We start from the raw sequence: 23,082 nt of genomic DNA, 5'->3' as shown, positions 1-23,082 counted from the left end.
TGTAATTCAGCAACTAGGTGCTGTATTATCTGCAAAACAAACACAACCATGTAATCTGCCAAAACTGTTGTTGTTGTGTCTGATGCATTTGGGATTGTAGGTTAGGTTAGAGGTTGGGCTACGATGTCATTGGTTTTAAAAGGTTGCATCTTGGCTGGCTCCACAAAAACGAATACAGTGAAGTCTCAATACTTTCAATACCTTTTTCAAAAAATACTCTTTCCGATCTCCTAAAACAGTGTTTCCATGTGGACTGAAATGATGAAAACTGTTGCATATTAACAAAACACTGTTCCTATGTGGACGGTGCCTTAGAAAGATCTTAACAACACTCAAGAGAGATGGGAGGTAGTGATTAGCAGGGAGGTAGTGATTAGCATGTGAGTTCTACAACTCATAAAAAGGAATAGTAACACAGTTTATAAGCTTGGAACTTTAGACCCTTCAGTTTCAAACAGAAGTCCAGTTGTCTACGATTGAATTTTGCTAGGCCTAACAGAAAAAAGGTGATTGTGTGGTAATGCTCACAACAGTTTTCTCTATAGGCCTTTTCCTTGGAAACCTGCTTGAATAGCTTCTCATTCAGTGGCAGCCTGTGGGCCGTACCACCTCAGGTTGTTTGAGATAGAAAGTGAAGCTGCGGGCTCTTTGTTCAACTCTGACACGGCTTTTCGGACACCTTTGTTCTGGGAAGAGAGGCCCATTCATAGCGTGCCCGGGGAACAAATTGAATCTGGTTGACAATTAATAGCCATGCGGCATGTTTAATTAAGAGCATGCAGCCAGCGAGGGACGTGAGGGAGATAAACAGAGAGAGAAGTTGCTGAGAGCCAGATTGGCCTCACAAAGGGAGCAGGACATCGGAGTGTCTGACTGATCGATTCCTGACCGTCTGCGGAGAGCAGCCTTCACAAAGAGGAGCCTTTCTCAATGGGCTGCACTCTCACAAGATATGTGAGAGTGATAATACATACAGGGAAAATGGCAGTATGCAGGTTTAGGCAAAAAAGTTTGTTCATGAAATAAAGGGCAAGTAATATCTATAGACCTGCACTATACAGATGCTTTTCAGCATTTTTAGACCCAGTTTGTTTATGAAAATGGTCCTTGAACATGATTGTTACTTACATTGAGTGGTCATTGACTACATCCCATGTGAATTGTTAGTGTTACATAGATGTCTACTGTTAGGAGACAAAACGAGAACTCTTGCAGGCTGGTTTGGCTTCAGGCATCCGTGACCTTCACAGTCCCACATTCCCGTTATTGTAACATGAACACAAAGCGGCAGAGAGCCGAGAGAGAGAGGCAGAATGCTTGACAGCTTGTCTGATAGGCCAAACAATACAGCCATGGCTAGGCGATGCTTTGGACAGATAGCTCCATGCACACACACGCACACACACACACACACACACACACACACACACGTGCACTCATGCTCACTTCAATTAAAGAAAGTCGTCCTCCAGAACTAACAATCACATCAGTCAGGAGCTGAGAGTAGATAAAATGAGGGCAGTTCATGAGAGGATTTGACTGATACTCTGCTGTAAGTGCAGATGCATTTACAGCTATGTTCATACATGAGTGTGTGCATCATTCTGCCAGGACATGTGTGTGCTGTCAGGCAAATGGAGGGATGACAGGAACAGAAAAGGGAGCTGAAGGAATGTAACTTGTTCATGTTGGAATTAAAAAGCTGTGTGTGAGTGTGTGTGTGTGTGTGTGTGTGTTTTCCTTCTGGACTGTGTGTATGAAATAGTAGCAAAGGATAAAGGCACAAATCTGACAGACAAAGGGTGATCCTTTCATGCTGACAAGTTGTTGGGGAAATAAAAGAGTTTCTATCGGCTAATTGGCCTGAGCAGAGGATTTGGTCATCTCTCCGGTGAAATTTCAGGCTAGTCTTGTATTCATGCCCCTTCTCCCCTCACAAGAGCAAAGTGTGTCACTCTCTGTGGATGGACAAGACAGCTGAGCTCAATATTTCATTTCTCTCTTTCATGTTTCTCTTCACAAATATAATGTAGTCGATTACAGATGTAACATTTTGCCCTTTTACACATATTATGCCCCTGGAGTCTATTTTATTGCTTTTTCCTCCATCTCTTTTTCTTTCACCGCCTCATCACTTCCTGTCTTTAAGAGAATATTTTTCTTTGTGTGTCACAATCTGTGACATAATTCAGTGTATTTTTTTTATTGCTTTTTCATCATAAAGCTGCAATGTGAGAACAGGCTGAATCGAACATTTGTCATGACCAAATATATTTTTGGCACATTATAAACTCACAGTATTGTCCCAAAGGCTAATAGGAAGATGACCACACAAAGAAGGATAGTTATATCTCAGAAGACTGACCTGTAGGTGGTTTTATCAGGGAGGGTTTTTGGATTGAAAGTCAAAATTGGTTTCATTCACAGGTGCCCTGGTCATTTGGCTGCAGTGATCGGTGGAATTTCAAAGGATAATGCCAATATTAATTGATGTCGGAGCTTGAAATAAATAGCCTCTCAAAATCACATGGGACAGAATTCAGCTCATTTGTGCCTTTTGAGGAATACATGCAAATCTCTCCACTTTTCCCTTTTTTCTGTCTTTTGGATTGGTCCTGCAGGGGCCCTAAAATGAAAGCTGACATCAAGTGATTGATAAGTGAAGTGGTGACCTTCTAGATTCCACTGTCACTTTATTCATGCATAACATCACCGCTTCTTGACTTTTCTGTGATATTTTAGCATATAGTGCTTCAATTCTTCCAGTATCTCTCCTCGGAAAGAAATCATACTTCAATGATATTTAAGTGACATCTAATGCCTCTCAGTGGATTTTAACTGCAATATTGTTCTCACAGAAAGCATAGGAAAGCACCAAATGCAACATTTATGTCCCGGTCCTTTCAAGTTGCGAAATTGTATTAGAAATCAAACAGATCTGCCGGTTGTTGGCTGTACAATCAAACATGGCACTTCCAATATTTGCTGTCTACCAAAATAAGAACATCTGTCAAACAAAAAGACATAGTAAAGAATTGAGAAGAGAGGAGACAAAGAGAGATCACACACACTATGTAATTTTTAAGACTTCTCCTACATTATTTTCCTTCTTCAGTGGACAGAGAGTAGAAAGAAGAAAAGTCAAGTTATGGATTTGGGAAAACAGCCTAGAGTCTTGGCAGCGGGGCTGCAGTGAGGTCAGCATCATGGGGACTTTGCCACTCTCCGTTCTCCTTGGTTGGGCTGTCAGTGGGGGAGGGGAGGACACATTTTGCTTGCATAGCTGATGAGGAGGACTTGCAGCGCAGACGCCAGAGGTCAGGCAGCCGTGGGCAGTCAGGAAGTGAATCTAGCCACTTCCTGCCGTGCCCCGTAGTGTAACGCCCCACTCATTTTGCCCTGCAATGCTTCATATTTCTGCCAACCTCAGAGACACACTAGAAGTTAGAGCCCTCAGGAAAGAGGAGCGATGGAAGAAAAAAAGAGGTATAATAAAATCATTATACATAGGTCTCTCAAGGGTAGAGGTAGGGGGTCCATATGGGCTGTACATCAGCTGCTGCATGCATCCATAGCAACACACGCTGGCTCACAATGTACCCTTAGTATGGCTGACAAAGATGGATGTATTTCATCTTAGTCAACTTTATGTTCGGTTCTGTAGATCCATTCCTACACACACTTGTGAGTTTTCAAAGTTTATCCTGTGCTTTTCCACTCGGAGGGATCGTCTGTGTCCCCCCACCCACCCACACTCACACACACACCCACACACACACCCACACACCCACACATATCTTGACTTGCTGCTGATGTGAGATGTAGTCCTTTGAGGTCAAATAGTTACATCTTCTCAATAAACATCAAAGACAACCGGCACAGTACCAAAACAAATTTAAAAATCTAATGCGCCCTTTATCAGGAGCACAGTATTATAGTAGTGTACAATAGAAAAATTTTTCTGAATATAAATTTTATAAACAATTTTGCAAATTTATCTCATAAATCATTAAAGCAGATGCTCGACTTTTAACTGGCCTGTAAGAGCAGTGGTAAACAAAACCTAGAAAGAAGTTTATAATATACTGTATTATCCACTGTGTTCTTAAGGCTCACTATCCTCTTGTAGGTAGTAAGTAACTTTAGTTTATTTCTTTTATTAACGTTTACTCTGCTGTGTTAGTACTGCTGTGTCTACCGTTCTTGGCTATGACAAATTTTTGTATATGAATAGGCTACCATTACAATCCCTACACAATGCTATTTGCGTAAAACATGTTCTTCCCTTTTCTGACAAATTAAAGGAAAGGCCCACATCAAGAGTGTCAGACTGACATTCACGTTCATCACCCTTTTGAAATAAAGCTGCTTCTCCACTATTGTTGTCACGTATCGCAAGCTCTTGTAGGAACGTATACAGCATATAGAAGTCATATAGTAAACAAAAGTGGCAGAGCAGCTGCTGTAGGTAACATTGATTGTAGAGGCAGGGAGGCGTTGAGGAGTGAGAGCAGGAGTCCTCCCCGCACCCCCTAGAAGAATGCCTCCTTTTTCAAAACAGGCCTATGACCAGCATGCCAAGCAGAAATGGGAAGATAAGGATTGACTAGCTACTGGAAAGCATCCCTATCCACAATCGATGCCAAATTGATCTCAGAACTATGTATAATGTAAGCCGCTGAATGGTTTGTCTTCCTCTTTCCCTATTCTATACCGCAGATATAGAAATCTGCACATGTTGCCGCTTCATATGTGGTTTAAACATACGATATGGTGAAGGAGTGCATGTGACAGATATGTTGAAAAGAAGCCATTTTTTTAGGGGTTGCATGCTGACCTGTTTCTTCTGTGTATTTCTGTTGCTGGTGTTTTTTTAATCACCCTAAAACATCTGTTGCCAAATATGCAAAGTGATTTGTGTTTGTTGGGAAAGGACAGAGGCAGAACAACTTTGTTGCATTTCACAGTGGAGTAACAGAGTGGACACAGTTTGACTCCCACTTCTCCCTGTCAGGAGGGAGACCCCATGCAGATTCTTATGAGCGGTATGCTGTAGAGGGCATCTTTTTAACCCAGCACAGGGACTCATAGAAGAGCCTCATTCCTCTACAGCAGATGCCAAGTGCATCTGTCAACAGCATACTCTATTGTTGCTTACTTTCACTTTGCAAACTCTCTCACCCTCCTCCTCGTCTGCCTCATCTCTCTTAGTTTCTCTCACTTTCCCTCTGTACTGACCATTTGTCTTGATAGTAGGTCCTGTGGATCCTTTCACAAGACGTGCCCAAACAGTCTAAAAGGGGAGCTGGAGGTTACAGCTGGCTAAAACAGATTCACTCCACCTGAACACTTTCCCTTGCTTAAAAGAGTAATATGACCATATGAGATTGCATAGATATGGTGTGTAATACATTATTGCTTGTGCATTAAAAATTCATGAAGTATAAACAAAAAAAGAATTCAGCTAAGGTGCTTTTGCTTGCAGAATCGAACCAAAGCACACTTTTTTAATCGCCATGCCTTCACACGTCTACTGTTTTAAATCCATTTTTTATTGTCATGGAGAAAAAAAAACTTTAAACTTTTGTTCTTAGACTTTCCTTTTTGATTATCTTCTCCTTTTTCACTAACTCCTCGACTCTCCGCCTTTATCCCGTTCTCCTGTGCTCATCTCCATCTGTGCCTAATTGCATTAGATTTTGTGTGTATGTGTGTGTGTGTGGGTGTAATCTTGTGATTGCCTGGTGCTTCAGCGAACCCCCTCTGCCCTCCCCAAATGCACTACCAGTCCATTTATGCCTGCCCCTGGTCAGGTTGGTTTCCTGGGCTGCCCTGGAGGAAATATCAGATGACCTGGCACTCCACAGTGAAACCCAGGGTCATCAGGGAGGGCTCTTCTCACCGTATCCCTCCTATAGCCCCCACTCGTTCTTATCCACTTCCTGCTTTCAAGTGCAGGGCAAGGTCAAAGCTTTGAGGATGCATTCCCCAGACTTCACCACAAGGCAGGCTGGAGGCGCTATGCTCTGCTCTCTAACTAGACTTCACTCCATCTATTCTTTCACATCTTCCTGCTCCCTCATATTCATTTCATTAGCTCAAGCTTTTACTGAAATCAATACTGTTGCTAAAGTTAGATTTTCTAATACAGCTATTTATTAAGCGCATTTTCATTAGTGTCACTGGAGCACCACTGTAACTGGAATAATACTGTAATGGGCAAACATATGATGTAATTCTTGAAATGTACATTTATTTTATGCTTGTTTATTTATTTGGTTGGGTGATGACGGCAAGTACGTCTAGTAAAGTGGCTAAATTTTAAGACAGTGGTGCATTTGAACCTGAAGGGTGCACAGAAGTGTATCTCACCTCTTATTTCTTGGCAGCTTAAATGCACAAATTGCAGACAGAGAGCAGAAACATTATGGATGGTGTTTAGAGACAGGTGTCTGATCTTTCCTGAGATAATGCCCAGAGAAACCTATCTCTCCTCCTAATGGCATAGTGACAGTTGTTTTAAGTGATCAGGCTTGTCATCCAAAATGCTCCTCTCAACACATCTCTTTTCTCTCATAAATCAAAGTTTGCAGACGCAAAATCAGAGAGGTAAAAGGAATCTAGCCCCCAGTCATTCAGGGACAGTATAAATCTACACTGGAATATGTCCATCAGACAACAGGGCTGTGTTTGAAAAGCTTTGTGCAATGAGAAAGTGAACTGCTTTAGAGAATTTCATCTGATCAGGCCCAAGAAGAGTTTCTGCTGAAGTCATCATAATACTTAATAATACTATTAGAATTTGGGTTGAGTCAAGCGGTGTGTGTATTTTGCCAAAAGTTTATTGCTCCTGCTCCCACACCAGCCTGTCTTGACGCAAAGACATGAAATGGGATGAATATGTTAGTGTCATCTCCGATTTCAAATAGGTAGACTTTTCAAAAGATGATTCTCTCTGGAGGAAATGTTGTACCTTCAGAATGGAAATATCATTTGAAGAGTGAGACAGTAAAAGCCAGTCATCTCAAAATGGAAATTTTCTCATGGTGGCTTTCCTTTTCACCTCGGCGGTTATGGGAAAGAGAGGGAGAGAACTGAGCGAGGTAGGTGTGAACTGCGTGGAGGCTACGAGAAAAGAGAGGGGGAACACACTGATGAGTACAGGAGTGACAGCCCCTGAACGCATGTTAATGAAGCGCCATGCACAGACAGGTAACCAGTAATCAGACCTACTGATTGTAACACTGAAGCAAACACTCTCGCCTCTCCATCAGCCCCGAAACTGCTCCGTCATGTTCCAGTGCGGCCCTCTCTGCTAACAGTGTGTCATAGCTTTTACAGAGACAAAAGAAACAAATGAGATGGCTGAGTTAGAACAAACAGCTTCGGGTTGTTGTTTCCCTCAGAAAATGAAAGGCGCCCCTATTTGCAACCACCGTGTCAATTGGAGGAGGTATTGTTCAGTCTCTGCTTCACTGCCAGCTTTTGCGGTTTTTATTTTATTTCATTTAGACTAGATTTCTGTGGGAGTTTGCCTTAATTTGAGCTAGGCAGAATACTACACTAATGATTACAGCATGTTTCAATTGTTGTAGATAAAATCTTAACCTAGGGTTGTGTCAGTGAGAAGGCTGATTCACAAAGAAGTAAAGGACAAGCAACCTTGCATGAGCCGGATTCTGACTTTAAGGTAGAGTGAAGGTAGTAGTTGTGTGTTCAGAGAGCCTCCTCTGAATATTTCCCCAGTGATAGAGAGTGGGCCAGAGGCAGTGAGGTCAGCAGATAGCGTCCAGGGCTCACTGACGGCAGCTGCTTTGACTTTGATGCACCATCAGTGTTCAGCACACTGCTTACGCATTTCTCCCTTCCTGCCTCGCACACCAACTCTCAAGTGTGTTTGCTCAACCCAGACGCGCACTATAGCTTCACATATAGCTGCCCCATGCAAACTTTGTCTCTTTGCAGCTGTTTAATGGCTGCACGTCTGTTTTTGTTTGTTTCCTCACCATAAGATTATTGCACCTTTATGGCTGGTCGGGGGGTTGGAATAATCCCTGGCATCTGTTCCGACAGGGAGGGGCGAGCGAAGAGCCAGAGGTAGAGGTGCACTCTTTTTTCTTTCTTTCTTTTTTTTTTTTTTTGAAGTTTTTCTAACTACGAGACCATGTGGTCCCCTGTTTCATCCCCCTCCACTGAGGCGACGGCTGTGATGGAAGGGCTATGTGCGAAGAGCCACAAAGGTCACTGAAGGAGCTTCTTATTACCCTTTAGTTCTACCAAAATGAACACAGAATAGCAAGGATTAATAAAGTCAGTCATTTCTTTGTAATTTTGTCACAAATACAGATGAAAGTAATGTTACTATTAGTCCACATTGGTTGTCTCAACTAACACCTTAAAATCATATGTTTTTACATTTTTCCCTCATTTAATCAACAAAGTTCTGGTAATTGCTGCCTTTTTATTTTTGGTTTCTTATTGTTCATTTTCTGTTATATACTAGAAATTATGAAGCAGAGGAGCAGCTCAAAGCCCTTCTTGTCAAACTTCACTCCCTTCCTGTCTTTTTTAATTTAAAACTCCATCTTGTCGTGGCTTTCATGCCTCTGGTCGTTAGGTCAGGAGAACAGTAAGTTAATCAACCCAGCATAATCTCCCAGCCTGAACCTGAAGCAAGTATTACCCCTCTCACCCCTCTCTCCTTTGGGACGCCTGCCAGCCTGGGAACCCCTCAATCTGAGACGCCTTGCAGCATCCCTGGCGGCTCTTGCCAGTCAGCTGTGTCTATGCCAGGTCACAACAGTGACACGCCATTGATGAGCCATTGGGAGACTTTTTGTATTGGTGCATATTTATAAAGAAAAGGAATACAAATTCTCAAGACATTTTTCCATTGTTCCAATTTGAACATACTTGGAGTTTTGTCACATCTTCAGTTGGTTGTGTTTTGAAGCATCAAATTTATGAATTAGCTATCACTTACTTCCTTACTAGCTATTAACAGATCTGGTTGTTGTTGATATAAGTGACACAGAAGGATCTGAATGAGAATTTAAAGACAATATATCCACTGTATAATGGTCACTTGTCTTTCAGAGCCACTGCACCTATAATAAAAAATCTTTTTCTGTTTAATCAAGTGACTTATTCACATATAAAAAATACATGTTCTGTTGTAAAATCTGGGACGTTAACACAGTATGAATGTGTACTTAGAGCCTCATGCGGCCTTTAGAGGAAATGCAGATTTTGGCACTTCCACATATTGTTACCCTTTAGTATTTGTGGACAGTATTGAATTGTGTGGACAGGTACATCAGGAGAGATGGACGTTCTTAGAAAATAAGAAAACAATGTTGTTGTGTAAGATGGCATCAAGTCTGTTCCTGTGTCCTGCTCGCTGTAGGAGTCTGACAAATGTTCTTGTGAAGAGTGAATTGCTGCCTGTCACTGGTAATCAATGGGTTGTCAGCCATTATCCAAAGTTCTTTTATTTCTGCCCATTAGTTTGGTGAGAAAATGGCGGGGTATGGGCTAACGTGTTCTCCCTTACACTCAGTCAGATGCAGTTGGCAGGGTGAGCTTGAGAAACATGAACATGTTTGAAGTATTTTTATTTATTCCAGTGGCAGTTTACGTTTTATTTTATTATTATTATTTCAGTGTCTATAGCGTCTCTTTGTACACAACTGACTCCAAAAGATCTCCAGCCTTTTCTGAAGTATAGCAGAACACATGCATGTCAATACTGAGACTTGTGTGTAATTATTATTCAAAGGTTAAAGAGTGGATTGATCCATAGAAAAGTGTCAAGGGTAGATCAAAGGGATTTGGGGGAGGATCGGACCTAAAATGTTAAAAGCTCCTCGCTCTCAAACACAGAGATGTCAATCTCTCTGAGAGCACCTTGATGTCCTCAGAGGAGAACTTGATCAAAGCTTTCATAACAAAGATGGTCTCAGAAGATGATCTGACCTCAGATGGATCCCACTTCTGTCTTTCATTTTACTTCTACTAGGGTGCGTTTACCTGCCTGAACTCCCCGGCACCGGCCCTGTTTCCATCTTTCTTCTGTTTGTTCTGCTGGTTAGACTGTCTGAATATCAATGAAGCAGCACACAAATGTATTACAAACACAAGAGAACAGTGATTAAAGATGACATATCTAAGCCTCTCTCCTTTCCTCTCTCCTCTCTCTTCTCTCTTTCGCAGGAGATTGCAGCTTACTTGATAACATTTGAAAAGCATGAAGAATGGCTAACGACATCCCCTAAAACAAGGTAAGACAATTACACTCCTGCCCTCTTTTAAACATACATTTTTTAGGATTCATAGCCTTCATAACTATTACATTCAAAATTACCATATTTCGTTTTACATATCTTTTTAAGACAGTTTACCGACCTCTCTCAAGTTCAGGGTGGGATGTTTAATTTTACAAGCTGCTGATGGCTGTTTAGAAAAGTTCACAGTTTGCAGATACATCATAGAATATTAATACCGACTAATAAGCGCCTTTTAGCATCCCAATTAACATAATAGGCATTAGCACAACATCTGCTTTGAATGGTATGTTAATGCTCTTGTATCTGTCTGCACATTCACCACTCAGCAGTTGAGGTCAGAAGTTACACCCACATGTGGAACAAAATGCCAAGAGTAACTATGATATTTGGAAAAGAGCAGAGGGATATGTTGGTAATATATGCATTCGAAGATGGAAAAAAGTCCTTCTTGGCTTTTTAGCTCATTTTAACACACATAACTTAATATCAGCCAGTGTGTTTGTGACAAAAGTGGGTGTGATGTAATTATAAAGCATATCTAAGTTCATAATTAATAATGCATGTGATTCTGACATTTGACAGCATTAGATTGTTCTTTGTTTGTGTTTATTTATTTAACGTCCTTATAATTAGACGGCAGCAGGATTCACATTCTTGGCCTTTTTAGAATATCACAACTACTCTCACACTGTCTGACCAGCCAATCATTTTACTGCAAATATAGTGTGCTCACACAATTCTCCATATAGTAAAGTTTACATGTTCATTACACCGAAGTCACGGTTTAGAAGATATCTCAGTATGAGTGGCTACAAGGGTTCAGTACAACAGGAAAAAAAGCCATATGATAGGTTTGTTTGTTTTAAACAGACAATTACTCTCCCGGAAGCAAAGACAGAAAAACAAACCACCATTGCTAGAAGGGAGGATCTAAGGCAGCAGGTCATGAATAGCAAGACAGGATTTGTCATCTGGTAACTTCACTATAAAATAAAAGTCACAGTCTGTTGTCTACGTAGCCAATTTGAACTGTGGACAAAGTCACACAGGCTATGTGGTTCAAACAGAAAGTTGGCTAAACTCCAGAAAAGTATCTCTGTCTTGAGTTTAAAAGATATTACTAAAAATAAAAAAGGAGTGTTTCCTTCATTTAATTTGGCCTACACTTGATAAAAAAAAACCCACACTGAGCTGAATAACATCTCCCAATGTTGAAATACAAAAACCAATTGTGAAGCACTCACCAAGCTTCTCAGCAAGTGAGTTCTAGTGTGGGAACATGACATTTGATATCAGGGATATCACATGAATGCAAGGGCCAGTCAGATGTCTTGTTGGTCTACAATGCTGCCATGGATCATGATCAGGAAGTTTTTACACACAGCTGATTCAAAACAAATGGGCAACTTTTTAAGCTTCTGCATGTTATTCTGAACCAGCCATTAATGCTTTGTTTGATGTAGAGTGCTTTAGATAGTATCTTTCACTGCTTCTTCTCTGTTCTAGCCGATAGTAAAATGCAGTTAAATAAAACAAGTGCCCGCTTCTAGATGGGAGCGGGGGACCATGGTAATCATTGTGTACTTATATGTACCTGTGACGGTACAGTATAAATATATGTACTGTTACATCCCTTATGTTCATACATTTAAAATAAGCCATTTCAAACATTTATTTTTTTGCTTGCTGGACCAGCCATGTTGACATTTTGTACAATCCTCATCCATGTGTAAATAGACCCTGGTTTTACTGGCACCGAGTTTATTGTTTATCCCACCTCTTCAATTTTTCTGTACCTCAGAGAGACATTGATAATAGTTCTGCATAAAGACACTGCCAATTAGAATATGTTCTCATGTGTAATTACTCGCTGAAAGAGTTGAATGATACCTTGCTTTTTTGTTTTTGGTTGTTTCTTTTTATTTATTTAAGAAGATACTCTCCATCTCATCATATTTGAGTTCAATGTAGAGTTTATGCAACCATCAGATGTAGCCTTTATAGTTAAAGTCACCTTTATTGCTCTCTTGAAAACATGCATGTCGTTATCTTCCTGTATTGTAATAAATGACCTTCAAGGAGAATAAATTCAAAATGGTTAAAAGAAAACAAAATCTCACGCTTTCTGTGCTGCAGCATCACAAATGTCACAAATGCTCTGCCGCCCGAGACAAGACACCCAGTAAATGTTTGAGACTCAAGACATTTTTGATCCAGTGACTTTTTAAACAAATGTTTCTCAGGATGCTCCTGGCTACAGTCTGTCACCTCTGAGGGTCTGCTTTGCAGTGGTCAGTTCCCAGTGGACTTTTGTTGGTCATGTCTTAGTGCAGGTGTTGGTATCTCATATGTGTCACCAGGGAGCGACACCACAAGTGCACCTACGGACACGACAAAACACCTGACAACATGACAACACATCCCAGGTTTTAGAGCAGCCATCAATATAGGACAAGATAACTGTGAGGCTGTGGGTTCACTGTGTGCATGTGTTTTCAAATGGAAGAGTCAGAGAGAAATGTTCCCACGTAAGTCAGTGAAAGGTTGGGGTGTAGTGATGGATGTAGTGGAGAAGAGGGTTGGGGAGAGGTGAAAGCATGTAGCATGTGTGTGATTGATGGGAGCTGATTGATGGCTAGCCTCTACATGAAAAGCTTTCTGTTCAAGGTTATGTGTGAGAGGTCACGCTCAGGACACCTGTGGTTAAGCGCTGCCTTATCATTTGTCATCATACATCTTAAGGTGTATGTGTCTGGTTATATATGCGTCTGATTGTGGCTGAGCTGTCTGCATGTCTGTTTGTGGGTTGACCCCTGTGGGGAATAGGCTAAGAAGGCTAATTCTTCCTCAGCGAGCACCTCTAGACTAGGTCAGCGGGGTATGATGGAAGGCAGAGATAAGCAGCAGGGTCGTACAGAGAGAGGCACAGCGCTGCACGGCTGCTCAGCACGCATGTAACAACTCTGACACATGCAGGTCATAAACAGAGGAGTGGGCCGCAGCCTGAGCGCAAGGAGCTGACGCCAGCTGTTTGACCAAGGTGACACACAATGCAGGACATGCCCTGAATAGAGATGGCATTCTGTCAACACCAGGAAGATAAAATGAAGTGGACCAAATGCGTGCACGCACAGATGCCTTTTATGAGGTGTGTGCTGATGCATACGGGCAAAGCCCGTACAGTACGAGTGCAGCCAGTGCAGTCTTTTGTTTTGGTCTGTTTCTGTTTGTTTATCATTTCAAAATCTGAAGCATGCCAGGGGAGAGTGTTGGAATGCTGAGTGATTGATGTGCTTAGCTCGAGTAATACACATTCCCTTTTAGATAGGAAGTGCAACAGTGCTTAAAATCAATACCAGTGTTCTCCCACTGACTGCTTGAACAGCACTACAGCTAATTCAGGCCGCACCTGTCAGAGCTGGGGAAATCTTTCCCTACTCGGGCCTTACACTTTAATTTACACCAACAGCCTCTCTGCCTTCCATTTCCATTAAAGGGAGAGCCTGGCATTATGGCTTTAATGAAGGCCACAGCCAGGCTGTGATTTAAGATGGCCGTTACCTTGCACCTTCACTCCACAGGAGGGAACACACTTGTAGGCACAATTAGGATTTCCTCTACTGCTGCTTTCTAGATAGCCATACTCTTTCATTCCCTTTGCCTCTTTAAAGATGTGTCCATGTAGCTTCTGCTGATGGGATGCAAAGCTGCCTGTGGGATAAGAGTGAAAACAGAAGGAAGGCAAAGAATAGTGGTTCCAAATCTAGACATTAACATTTGATTTGACCTCATCATAGGCGAAACATTGGTCTCCTGTTGCGAGCAGGCACTTATTGTTCATCATAAATGACGCAAATGTCCCTTTGAGGGGCTTTTTCCAAGGTGTTTGAATGCTGACAGATGGAGTAACTGTTGACTGAATGGTGTCACAGATTGGTCAGCCCAAAGACCTAATGGACACCTGTGTGTCGTTTTGAGAACTCATTATACTGAGCATCCTGTAACTATCGCATGATTTCATGGTGGAGCGCATTAGGATTTCCTCTCTCCACTGTCTTGTTCCGAGGGACTAGTTAACTGCAGCTCACCTCACACCAAAACTGAACAGTCATGTGTTTCTGTATTTATTTATATAATCTTTAGTAGACTGTGTCAGCTGTATGCTTTGACTTGTGCACAAGGTTGGAATACTTAAATTTATACAGCCACCTGCAATGCATGACCACAGAACACGCTCTCACACACCCACATGTTGTATATTGAAACTATCAAACAATAAGCGCTAGTCCTCGGAGGGTCCGGCAGTGACACTGAACCTAGCCGCCCCCGTGTCCCTGCGCAATAGCCCTCTCTCCTCCCACATCCACAGCAACGGCGGCTGCAGCCCTCCAAAATGAATTCAAGTCCCATTAGACAGCTTCCAAAGACAATGCTTTTATTAAAACCTACAGCAGTGGCGCCACCCCAGAGGCGCAAGAACACCAACAACAGTGTCGAGCAGAACTAAAAGGCAGCTTGAAATCTGCTAATGACTGTTTGTTTGCGATCGTGCATGGAAGCTATGACTTTGTACTGAATTTAGTGTACAAAAAAAGGTATATAGAAGGGACTGTGCTTATTCTTGTGTACACATGTGTAAATGTTTGTATGTGTAGGAATTTCTGCAAGCTTGAGAGACCAGCACTATGCCTTTAAAAACCGCACTGTTTCTAAACATGTGTATTGAGATGTCATGTGTCACTACTGGAGAGAATGTGTTCGTGTTTTGAATGAAAAACATAGTCCTTGTGTTTTTGTTTTGATTGGAGAGGTAGTGTTGGAGTGAGTCTGCCACTGTGAATAAGACCTCCCCCAAGCCTTATGTGTAAACTGCATCTCTGTCAGCCACTCTGGCAGATGGTGTGAAGAAGTGCTGGACTTTCCATGTGTGTTTGTGTGTGTATGCATGGGAGAGTTGAGGGGCTGATGTGTAAGATGTGCCTGAGAAGCACGTCTGATAGTGTTTGGCCCTAATGTGTTGTGGCACTGGCTGGCTGGCTGGCAGAGTTTCAGTGGAGAGGAGGGGAAAGGACAGTAGCAGCAGGAGCGAGACACAGCGAGGGGATGGCACACAAAAAAGAGGGATGCAAACAGGAACAAAGCCATGAAAGATGAAGAGGTATTTGATAAAATTACATTGGATCCAGGACAGAAGGACTTGTGGCACTGACCCAAGCCAGAGTTATGAAATAAATCCATCATGTCAAGTAAATATGAAGAGACAGTTTGGTAACGCGACCTAGTGTCATTGCCTTCATCTCTCTCCTCTACTTGTCCTTCTTCTCCTCAGATGTTTTATTATCCCATCTCATCCCGAGTAAAACTTTAGTTTGTGGAATAGTGACACTTGGCTACGCCGTTGTGTCAGGCCCTGAAGGACACTGTATCCCGCTGCTTCCGGCTAGTCAACAGCCGTGACAAGGACAGTTATGCCCACCTGGCGTCTTGTGGGCTGGGTGAAATAAAGCCCACCAGGGAGAGCAGAATGGACAGGAGCGAGGTGAACCCAGGCAGCACGAAGCAGGAGCGAATGAAAGAGAAAATGAAAAATGGTCTCTGAAGGAAGAGTGAATTTGATTGAGCGAGAGCAGTTTAGAAAATGGAAACATGTCGATAAGAGAAGCGAACAGACGAGATGGAGATGGGAGGGATGGTGATGGATAGGGTGAGGACGAGAAAGAGCAAGGGAGGAACGGATTTACGCAAATAGACGAAAGAGCAGGAAAGAGATGGAATAGAGAGGGATTGAGTTGACATATAGGAGGGGGAGGAAAAAAAAGAGAAAAAAATAGAGTTGGTAAACAGCAGATAGAGGTGGAGAGAGGTGAGCAATGGATTTAACTGACAGATACAGAAAAGTCCTGAGGTTTTGGGGCATGGGAGAAGAGAATGCAAACAGTCAATAGATTACAGCTAGTGTTGTGCCAAGTCCAAGAGCCTCAGTCTGCTCGCCAACTTAATAGTGCCTCATGTTTGTCTGTCCTCTAAAGTAATGCCCAATCTGAGCCCAGGGAAGCAGCCTGAGCCTGAGGCTAGTGGAAATGGACAGGGGACTAGATATATGTTAGTTCACATCCAAGCTGCTGTATATTACACTGGCCAGCTTGCTCACTGGAGACTATTCAGTAGAACTCAGAACATCATCTTGCTTTATCGCCTTTATTCCCTCAAAAGGGCTTCTGATAAAGGCCAAGAAGGGCAGGATCAGTCAGAGGAATTAATGTTTTTTTAGGTGGGCCCTTTTTGGATGGTAATCAATACTGAAGTGTAGAGCAGTGATAAAGTTATCCAAGCCAAGCCAAGTTGAGGAGTATTGTGCAGTACAGATAGACAAAAGCAGCATAAAAAATAATGACACCTAGTGTCTTTCTCACCATGCCAATTTGGAGAAAGAGGTGGAGACGGGTGAGGAATGCAGCCAGTAACTGGCCACAGGAGAGCAGGGATAAATAAATAGAAGAGGAAGTTGATGTCAAGCAGGTGTTCAAGGAGAAAGTGTCAGCCAAGCGGGCAGAGATGGGGAGAAGTGCTGCCTCTGCAGCCTGATAATAAAGACTTAATTCAATTAGCGCTTCTGCACCGGTGAGCAGCGTGCAAGCTGGCTGTCATGGAGCAGGCCGTAGATACAGCTGATCTCACCCTCAGCCACCATGTACAAGGCCAACCCTGCACTCCACGGTACTGTCTCTCTCCCCCTGGCACTCTCATACTTGTGCAACGTAGACCGGAGGAATTTTTTACGCCTTAGTCACTGAGCAGTCCAGACACTAAACTCTGCCTGCACGTCTCTTACACACTCAAACATAGTGCTTTACCCTCATTTCTCTCCATCATTTCTGCTGTTATGCTGAACTTTTCTCAGTTCTTCTCTCTCTTTTTTTTTTGATGTTCTATTTTTTGACCTCACTCTGCTCTCCACCCCCTCTTGTACCATTCTCTTCCACCTCGTCACATTGCTCTGTTGGAGCTGAATGAGAGTCTGTTGGCCAGCACGGTAAGGGCTGTGACAGTAAATCCCTATTTTCAGCCGAACATGCCCTGGTGCCCAGCTGGGTAGAGTCCTGTGGGCATATGGTCTAACGGATAGCAGATCCCGGACCTTTAGGAAGTCCTAGGGGGCATTTCAGTTAAAAACAGGTTCCCGTCCCACGCACTTCTCCGTGCCACTCCACTGTACCACACTGTGCTTTGGGTGTGACCAGAGAGCATCTGTTCCCGACCAGTCACTTCACGATCCCATGGGTGTTACAGCAGCACTACGACACACAGCAAAACATAATGATGTCCTAAAAAGTTCCAAACATGCAGGACAGCAGAGTGAGGAAGAACAGGAAGCGTCAGAGGATCAAAATGAGAAGGAGGAGGTGGAGGAGTAAGAAAAAGGACAGGACACACAGTTTCAGTGATATTGTTTGCTGTTATGTAAAAAGAAGGAGAAAATAGGTCCTGGCTCGCTGCCAGGGAGCTCGGTGAATCACCAGCAAAGAACAGGCACGACATGAGTGTGCAAAAACACACACACGCACACACTGGCACACATTCTGTCCCATTTCTTCGCCCCAACTGAGCTTCCTAGTACAGGAAGTACAACAAATGAGAAGTTGCCATGTGGCGTCAATAAATGAGTAAAAATGTGAAATAGCAGGATTTAACATTTGCACTTTTAATCAGTAAGTAATAAAAAAAATGTAGCAATCTGATTCATTGTGTGCCCTTTACATAGAGGCCATTTATACAAGGAGAGTTCAGGTTCATATCTTCATTTGCTTAACCTTTGCCTTTTATCCATCTGGCTTACTCCCGCTGTTTGTTTTTATCCTCTTGACCTTAAATGTGTTTCTCAAATACACACAAAAAATGTTTCTTTGAATCCTCTCTCATTCGTGACCATAAAAACCTGGGGTAACTCTTTTCTGTCCTGTAATCTGAAAAATAGATGGTTGATTCTGATTAAACATCATCATTATAAATGTATTAGATTGATACCTCAGGGCTGCACACCTCCACCCTCTTCCTCAGTGAGTACTTCAGTAAAGGCAGGACCCATACTACCTTAACTGCTTCATTAAAGATGGGTAAGGATGGAGCGGCTGGAGTGTGCAAGATAGCCTTGTATTAATTTTGCATTAGTGAATTAATCAATTCAAATAGAAGACAATTGATAAATTATTCAGATCTTTTTTGTCATGCACATTTGAGAGGAGTGCACAGTTGGAAAGGTAAGAACCATGCAGATTGGATAAATTAATATGTATGTCTTATTCACGAATGAGGTGAAGAAAAGGAAAAATAGCTATCAGTTTGACATATTAAAAAAAACTAATAGAGTTAGGAGTGTTTGGCGGAGACTATTTTTTTTTGTTCTTATAATTAGGCTACAATTCAAATTTTGCTGTTTTTTTTCTGCAGGTTAACAACTGAACCTTGAAAGAGAAATGAAAACAAAATAATAGATAATCTTTCTTTTTTATACACCATGAGAAAAAACAATACCGTTTTTGAAGTACAAAAGTTACACACTTCATTTGTATCTCTCTGTTGTCTTACTGGAAAGAATCCCAATTGTTTACTATATTTTTCATTTTCTTTTATCATTCCTTGGTGCAGTTAATTTTCTTTTTTTGTTATTTTTTTGTTTGGCTAAAGTTGCTGCTCAGACAAGGGATTTTAGGTCTACCAAGATTATAAGTAGTCAAACACCTGACCAAAACAAAACAAAAGCTGGATACACTAAAATGATCATGTCAGAAGAGAAAAGAAAGGCTGCGGTCACTTACAGGTGATATGCCTGTTGAATTTACAATGAAGTGGCTTGTAAATTGACCCTTCTGTCTACTCAAACCTCTCACAAAATAAGCATTCAATATGTTTTCTGTGTTTCTGTGGGGGGGTCAATATAATTTCACAGTGAGATGATAATGCTCTTTGGATGATAATGGTTGAAACACATAAAATGTGCCAGTGAGCACAGGTTTAAAAACCTGTCCCCTCACTGCTCAGTGCTTTACTGCTCTTTATGTCACCAGACAACGATACAGCGGCTGCCAAGCATCAAAGTGTGCAGCAGCAGCAGCACGTAATGTGCACCCTGGTCTGTGCCTGAGAGAGAGAAACAGAATACGAGACACACATATTGATATACTGAGGGATAAAGAGTCAAACAGAAAAATGGAGGAACGCTGTGATGGTTAGCATGGCTCTGTTCTAGTTCAGACCTCCTAATAGAGGCTGCACTGTTCAGGATTTCTTTCTGAAGTTTTGTGCAATAAAATTCTGTTCAGCTGCTTTATGTTGATGTATTTGTATACCTTATTGATCTGCAGACCTGGCACAGTTGTTTCAGCCTAGAGGGCTCCCTTCAAAATTGTTTGGGTGCTGTATAGAATCTAAATTATACAACATTGCCATCATTTGTAAATAATTCAAGCTCCATTGTTTAACTGAAGATAGTCTGAACCCAAAACTTGAAATGCTGCTGATGGCAAACTTGATGATGAACTAACTCTCAAACGACTTTAAATTTTAGTTCGGAGAACACAGGACAGTTTTTGCACATAGCCTCCAAACTTTTTTAAATGGGCTCAGACTCAAAAAGAAAAGCAGCAGTGTGACTTTCCTTTGAGTACAATAGTTTTAAATTGTATGCCATCAATTCTGCATTTCTAAGAGTTTGAGGCCATGGCTTTCAACTGGAAAAAAGACAGAATGCTCACTTTGGTTTGGGAGTGAGTCTGTTGGTTCAACAAAGAAGTTCAAATATGTAGAAGTCTTGTTCACAAGAGATGGTAGGATGGAGTGAGAGATGGAATGATGGATCGAGACTTCAACTGCAGTAATAATTTGTTGCTCCAGTCTGTCATAGTGAAGGAGGACTTCAGCCAAAAGGTAAAGTTCTCGATTTACTGGTCGTCTACATTCCAACCCTCACTTGTCGGCTCAGGTATTTCAGACATCTGATTAGTATGCCTCCGAGGTGTCTCCCTCTGATGGTTTACCAAGCATGACCCACTTGAGGGAGACCCTGGGCAGACTCAGACCTAGATGGAGAGATTTTAACAGCATAACCCAGGAGGAGCAGGAGAGTGTCGCTGGGAGGAGTGATGTCTGGGCTTCCCTCTTGAACCTGTTGCCTCTGTGACTTGACCATGGATAAGTGGAAGAAAATGGATGAATGGATAGTTGGATGGTACTCCAACAAACATTAGTTTTGTCTGACAGCTTACACAGTAATCTCTACAACACAGTTGTATTTGTTTTAAAGCAGTTGATCTGATCCTCTTTTTATATGTGATAAAGTTACTGACCTGTTGTCAATTAATGCAGGAATGTCATACAACTTTTTCAACTTTTGTTGGTCTTTTTGTATTTTAATAGACTTTCAATCAATATTTTGTGGTTTTCTTTACATTTAACATTATACAAGGTCTAACTAATAATAGTGCACAGGCAGGTTACTTTTTCTGTTTTTATTGTTTACCTCAGTGCTGTTTTTTTGTTCCATGTTAACAATCTTAGATTCTCAACTGTGCTTGATAATAGTATTTTAAACCTATTTTAAAGAAACAAAGACTGGGGTTCGCCTTCTCCACCCACCACCATCACATTCCATAATCACCTTAGGCGGTTTACAGTAGAAAGAGGAGCGGTAGAGAAAAGGGAGCTCAAAATGACAAGAAGATGGAGAGGCAAAAGGGAAAGTGAGATAAAAGTGAAATGAAATGGAGAGAGAGTACCACCTACCGTTCTGGTGTCCTCTGGCAGAGGAATCGTATCGAGGGGAAGGCAGGGAGGTCTGTTTTCAGCCACAGCCTTAGCTCTGTTTCTTTTTTCTCTCCCCTAAGATGTGAATGTGGGGTGACTGCACCCACAATTAGGGCATGAGAGGATTAGTGGTGAGTGGGAAGGTGGTTGGAGGCTGTTTTTTGTTTGTGTGCTTTTCTATTTCTCATATTGTGGCAACAGATCTGCGATTTTTTTTTCAATCCCATGTTCTCAAAAAATAAAAACATTGTAAACAACATAACAGGCAAATGTGCAAAAGGAGAAGAGGGCAAAATAGGAAGCCCAGTGCACGCTGTGCCCTGTATGTGTTTGCAGCCTCTCTTCTCCTTTTCTCTGTCACCATGTAACACATCCTTGGAGCCGCTTTTCTCTCTGTTCCCTTGTTAATGCCTTTGTAGATGTCAAATCCCCAGCAACCAAAATGTCTGAAAGTCTCCCATCTTTGCTTTTATTTCAGTTGAATTTCACATTTTTTTTACTGACAAACAGAGCTCACAGGGGGCAACAAAGCATTTGGGTTATTATGGGTTTAAAGCACTTAAAAGCTTTTGGCCATCCTGACATTAGGCCATGCGTGGGTCCAGGGGAGCAGGGAAGCATTATGTTCCACGTTTTAGAAAGAACTAAATCTCAGATGAGTTTGCTTGAGTGTTAGAAAGATCTTGAATAGTTCATAGCAGTGGCATCATTCATAATATGTTTTGTTTTTTATATCATTTAAGATTTTCTACAAAGCTTCTTTTTTATATATGAAAATACATAAACGATTTTTGAGAAACTTGTTTTTCACTTCTTCTTTGGATGCTGTGCTGATTGAGTGATGCTTGCTGATACTTGTGTTTAGCAGCCATGCCAGCCAGAGTTATATTCAAGGTGATGCAGCCGAATGTTGGTTTTATTCTGTGCAAATGTTAAAAATTCATACTCTGGCCTTCCTCCACTGAGAAAAGCATACCATAATCTGGCACTTCTCACCACCACCTACACACCTTTGGTTCAGAGGCAACCTGTGACCATGTGAACTGTAAGGAGATAGTCAGGGGAAGCTGAAAAAAAGGACTGAAGGGGTTCTTTGAGGCCATAAAGTTTGATGTCTACTCTGTGAGCCACACAGAGCTGACATCAGTGCCATGTTGGAGTGTGTGACAGAATGCATAATGAACTTCTGTGTGGACAACACCAGCTTCAGGACAGTGTGGTGCTTCTCTAAGCCCTGGAAACAGTGATCTGAGGAAGTTGTTCCACACGAAGAAGAATGTTTTCTTGAAAGCAGGAAGGAAGTTAGTAAAAGTGTTCTTAAAGTGAAGCTAAAGCCAGTATCTCACTGTACAGTAACTGTTGGCAACTAGTTGGCCAACAGCATTCATGAGGGAGTCTCCAAAATGTTAGCAGCTCCGGGTGTCTCAAACATGTCTTGAATTCTTCTCAAATTAATTTCATAAACCTTACAGTGCTGAAGCTGTATTTGGACACCTGCATGGCAACTTTCCTATGACAGAAAACATCTAAGGCTGCAGCCCTGAATGTCCAGATCTAAAAACAACACTTATGATAAATAATAATTATTAAAGAACCTGGTCCAAATCTATCTATCATCTTTTAAAAGTGTACTCCAGTAGATTAACTCATAATTGTGGGGGAAGCTGACAAGATGTGTACGAAGTTATCTGAGGCAGGTATGAAATCAGTGGAAATGAACAATAATATATTGTACACAGACATTATTTTGTTTTGCAAGCTGGGCGCACATAAATAGGCAGGGGTTTTTAAAAAATTGGCCACTCTAAGAATGACCAGATAGTTTATTGGTTGCTTGGTGGCAAAACCTCAAAATTCAGTCAGACTGCAATGGAAAATTTGCTATTTTTCTTGCAACTTTCATGCAATTTTGGATCGCAAACTATTCTCCAATAGAAATAGGACAAACACTAATTTTATCCTGAGAGAACAATAAGGTTGAACTAAAGATATGTGG

The 23,082-nt window shown here is 41.8% G+C and overlaps 1 protein-coding gene across 10 annotated transcripts in view; it reads left to right on the top strand.

Annotated features, from left to right (window-relative positions):
* Positions 1 to 23,082, top strand: part of camta1a (calmodulin binding transcription activator 1a) — a 304,500-nt gene that overhangs the window by 129,413 nt on the left and 152,005 nt on the right. For all 10 annotated transcript variants that reach the window (XM_017409572.3, XM_017409579.3, XM_017409577.3 and 7 more), the window contains one exon: positions 10,213 to 10,280. In XM_017409572.3, coding sequence (XP_017265061.1) covers positions 10,213 to 10,280 — 68 coding nt within the window. The remainder of the gene's footprint in view (positions 1 to 10,212; positions 10,281 to 23,082) is intronic.

This window comes from Kryptolebias marmoratus, linkage group LG8 (assembly GCF_001649575.2).
Source record: "Kryptolebias marmoratus isolate JLee-2015 linkage group LG8, ASM164957v2, whole genome shotgun sequence".
Lineage (NCBI taxonomy): Eukaryota > Metazoa > Chordata > Actinopteri > Cyprinodontiformes > Rivulidae > Kryptolebias > Kryptolebias marmoratus.
The sequence above is the reverse complement of the archived record's forward strand: the minus strand, read 5'-3'. Positions and strand labels throughout refer to the sequence as shown.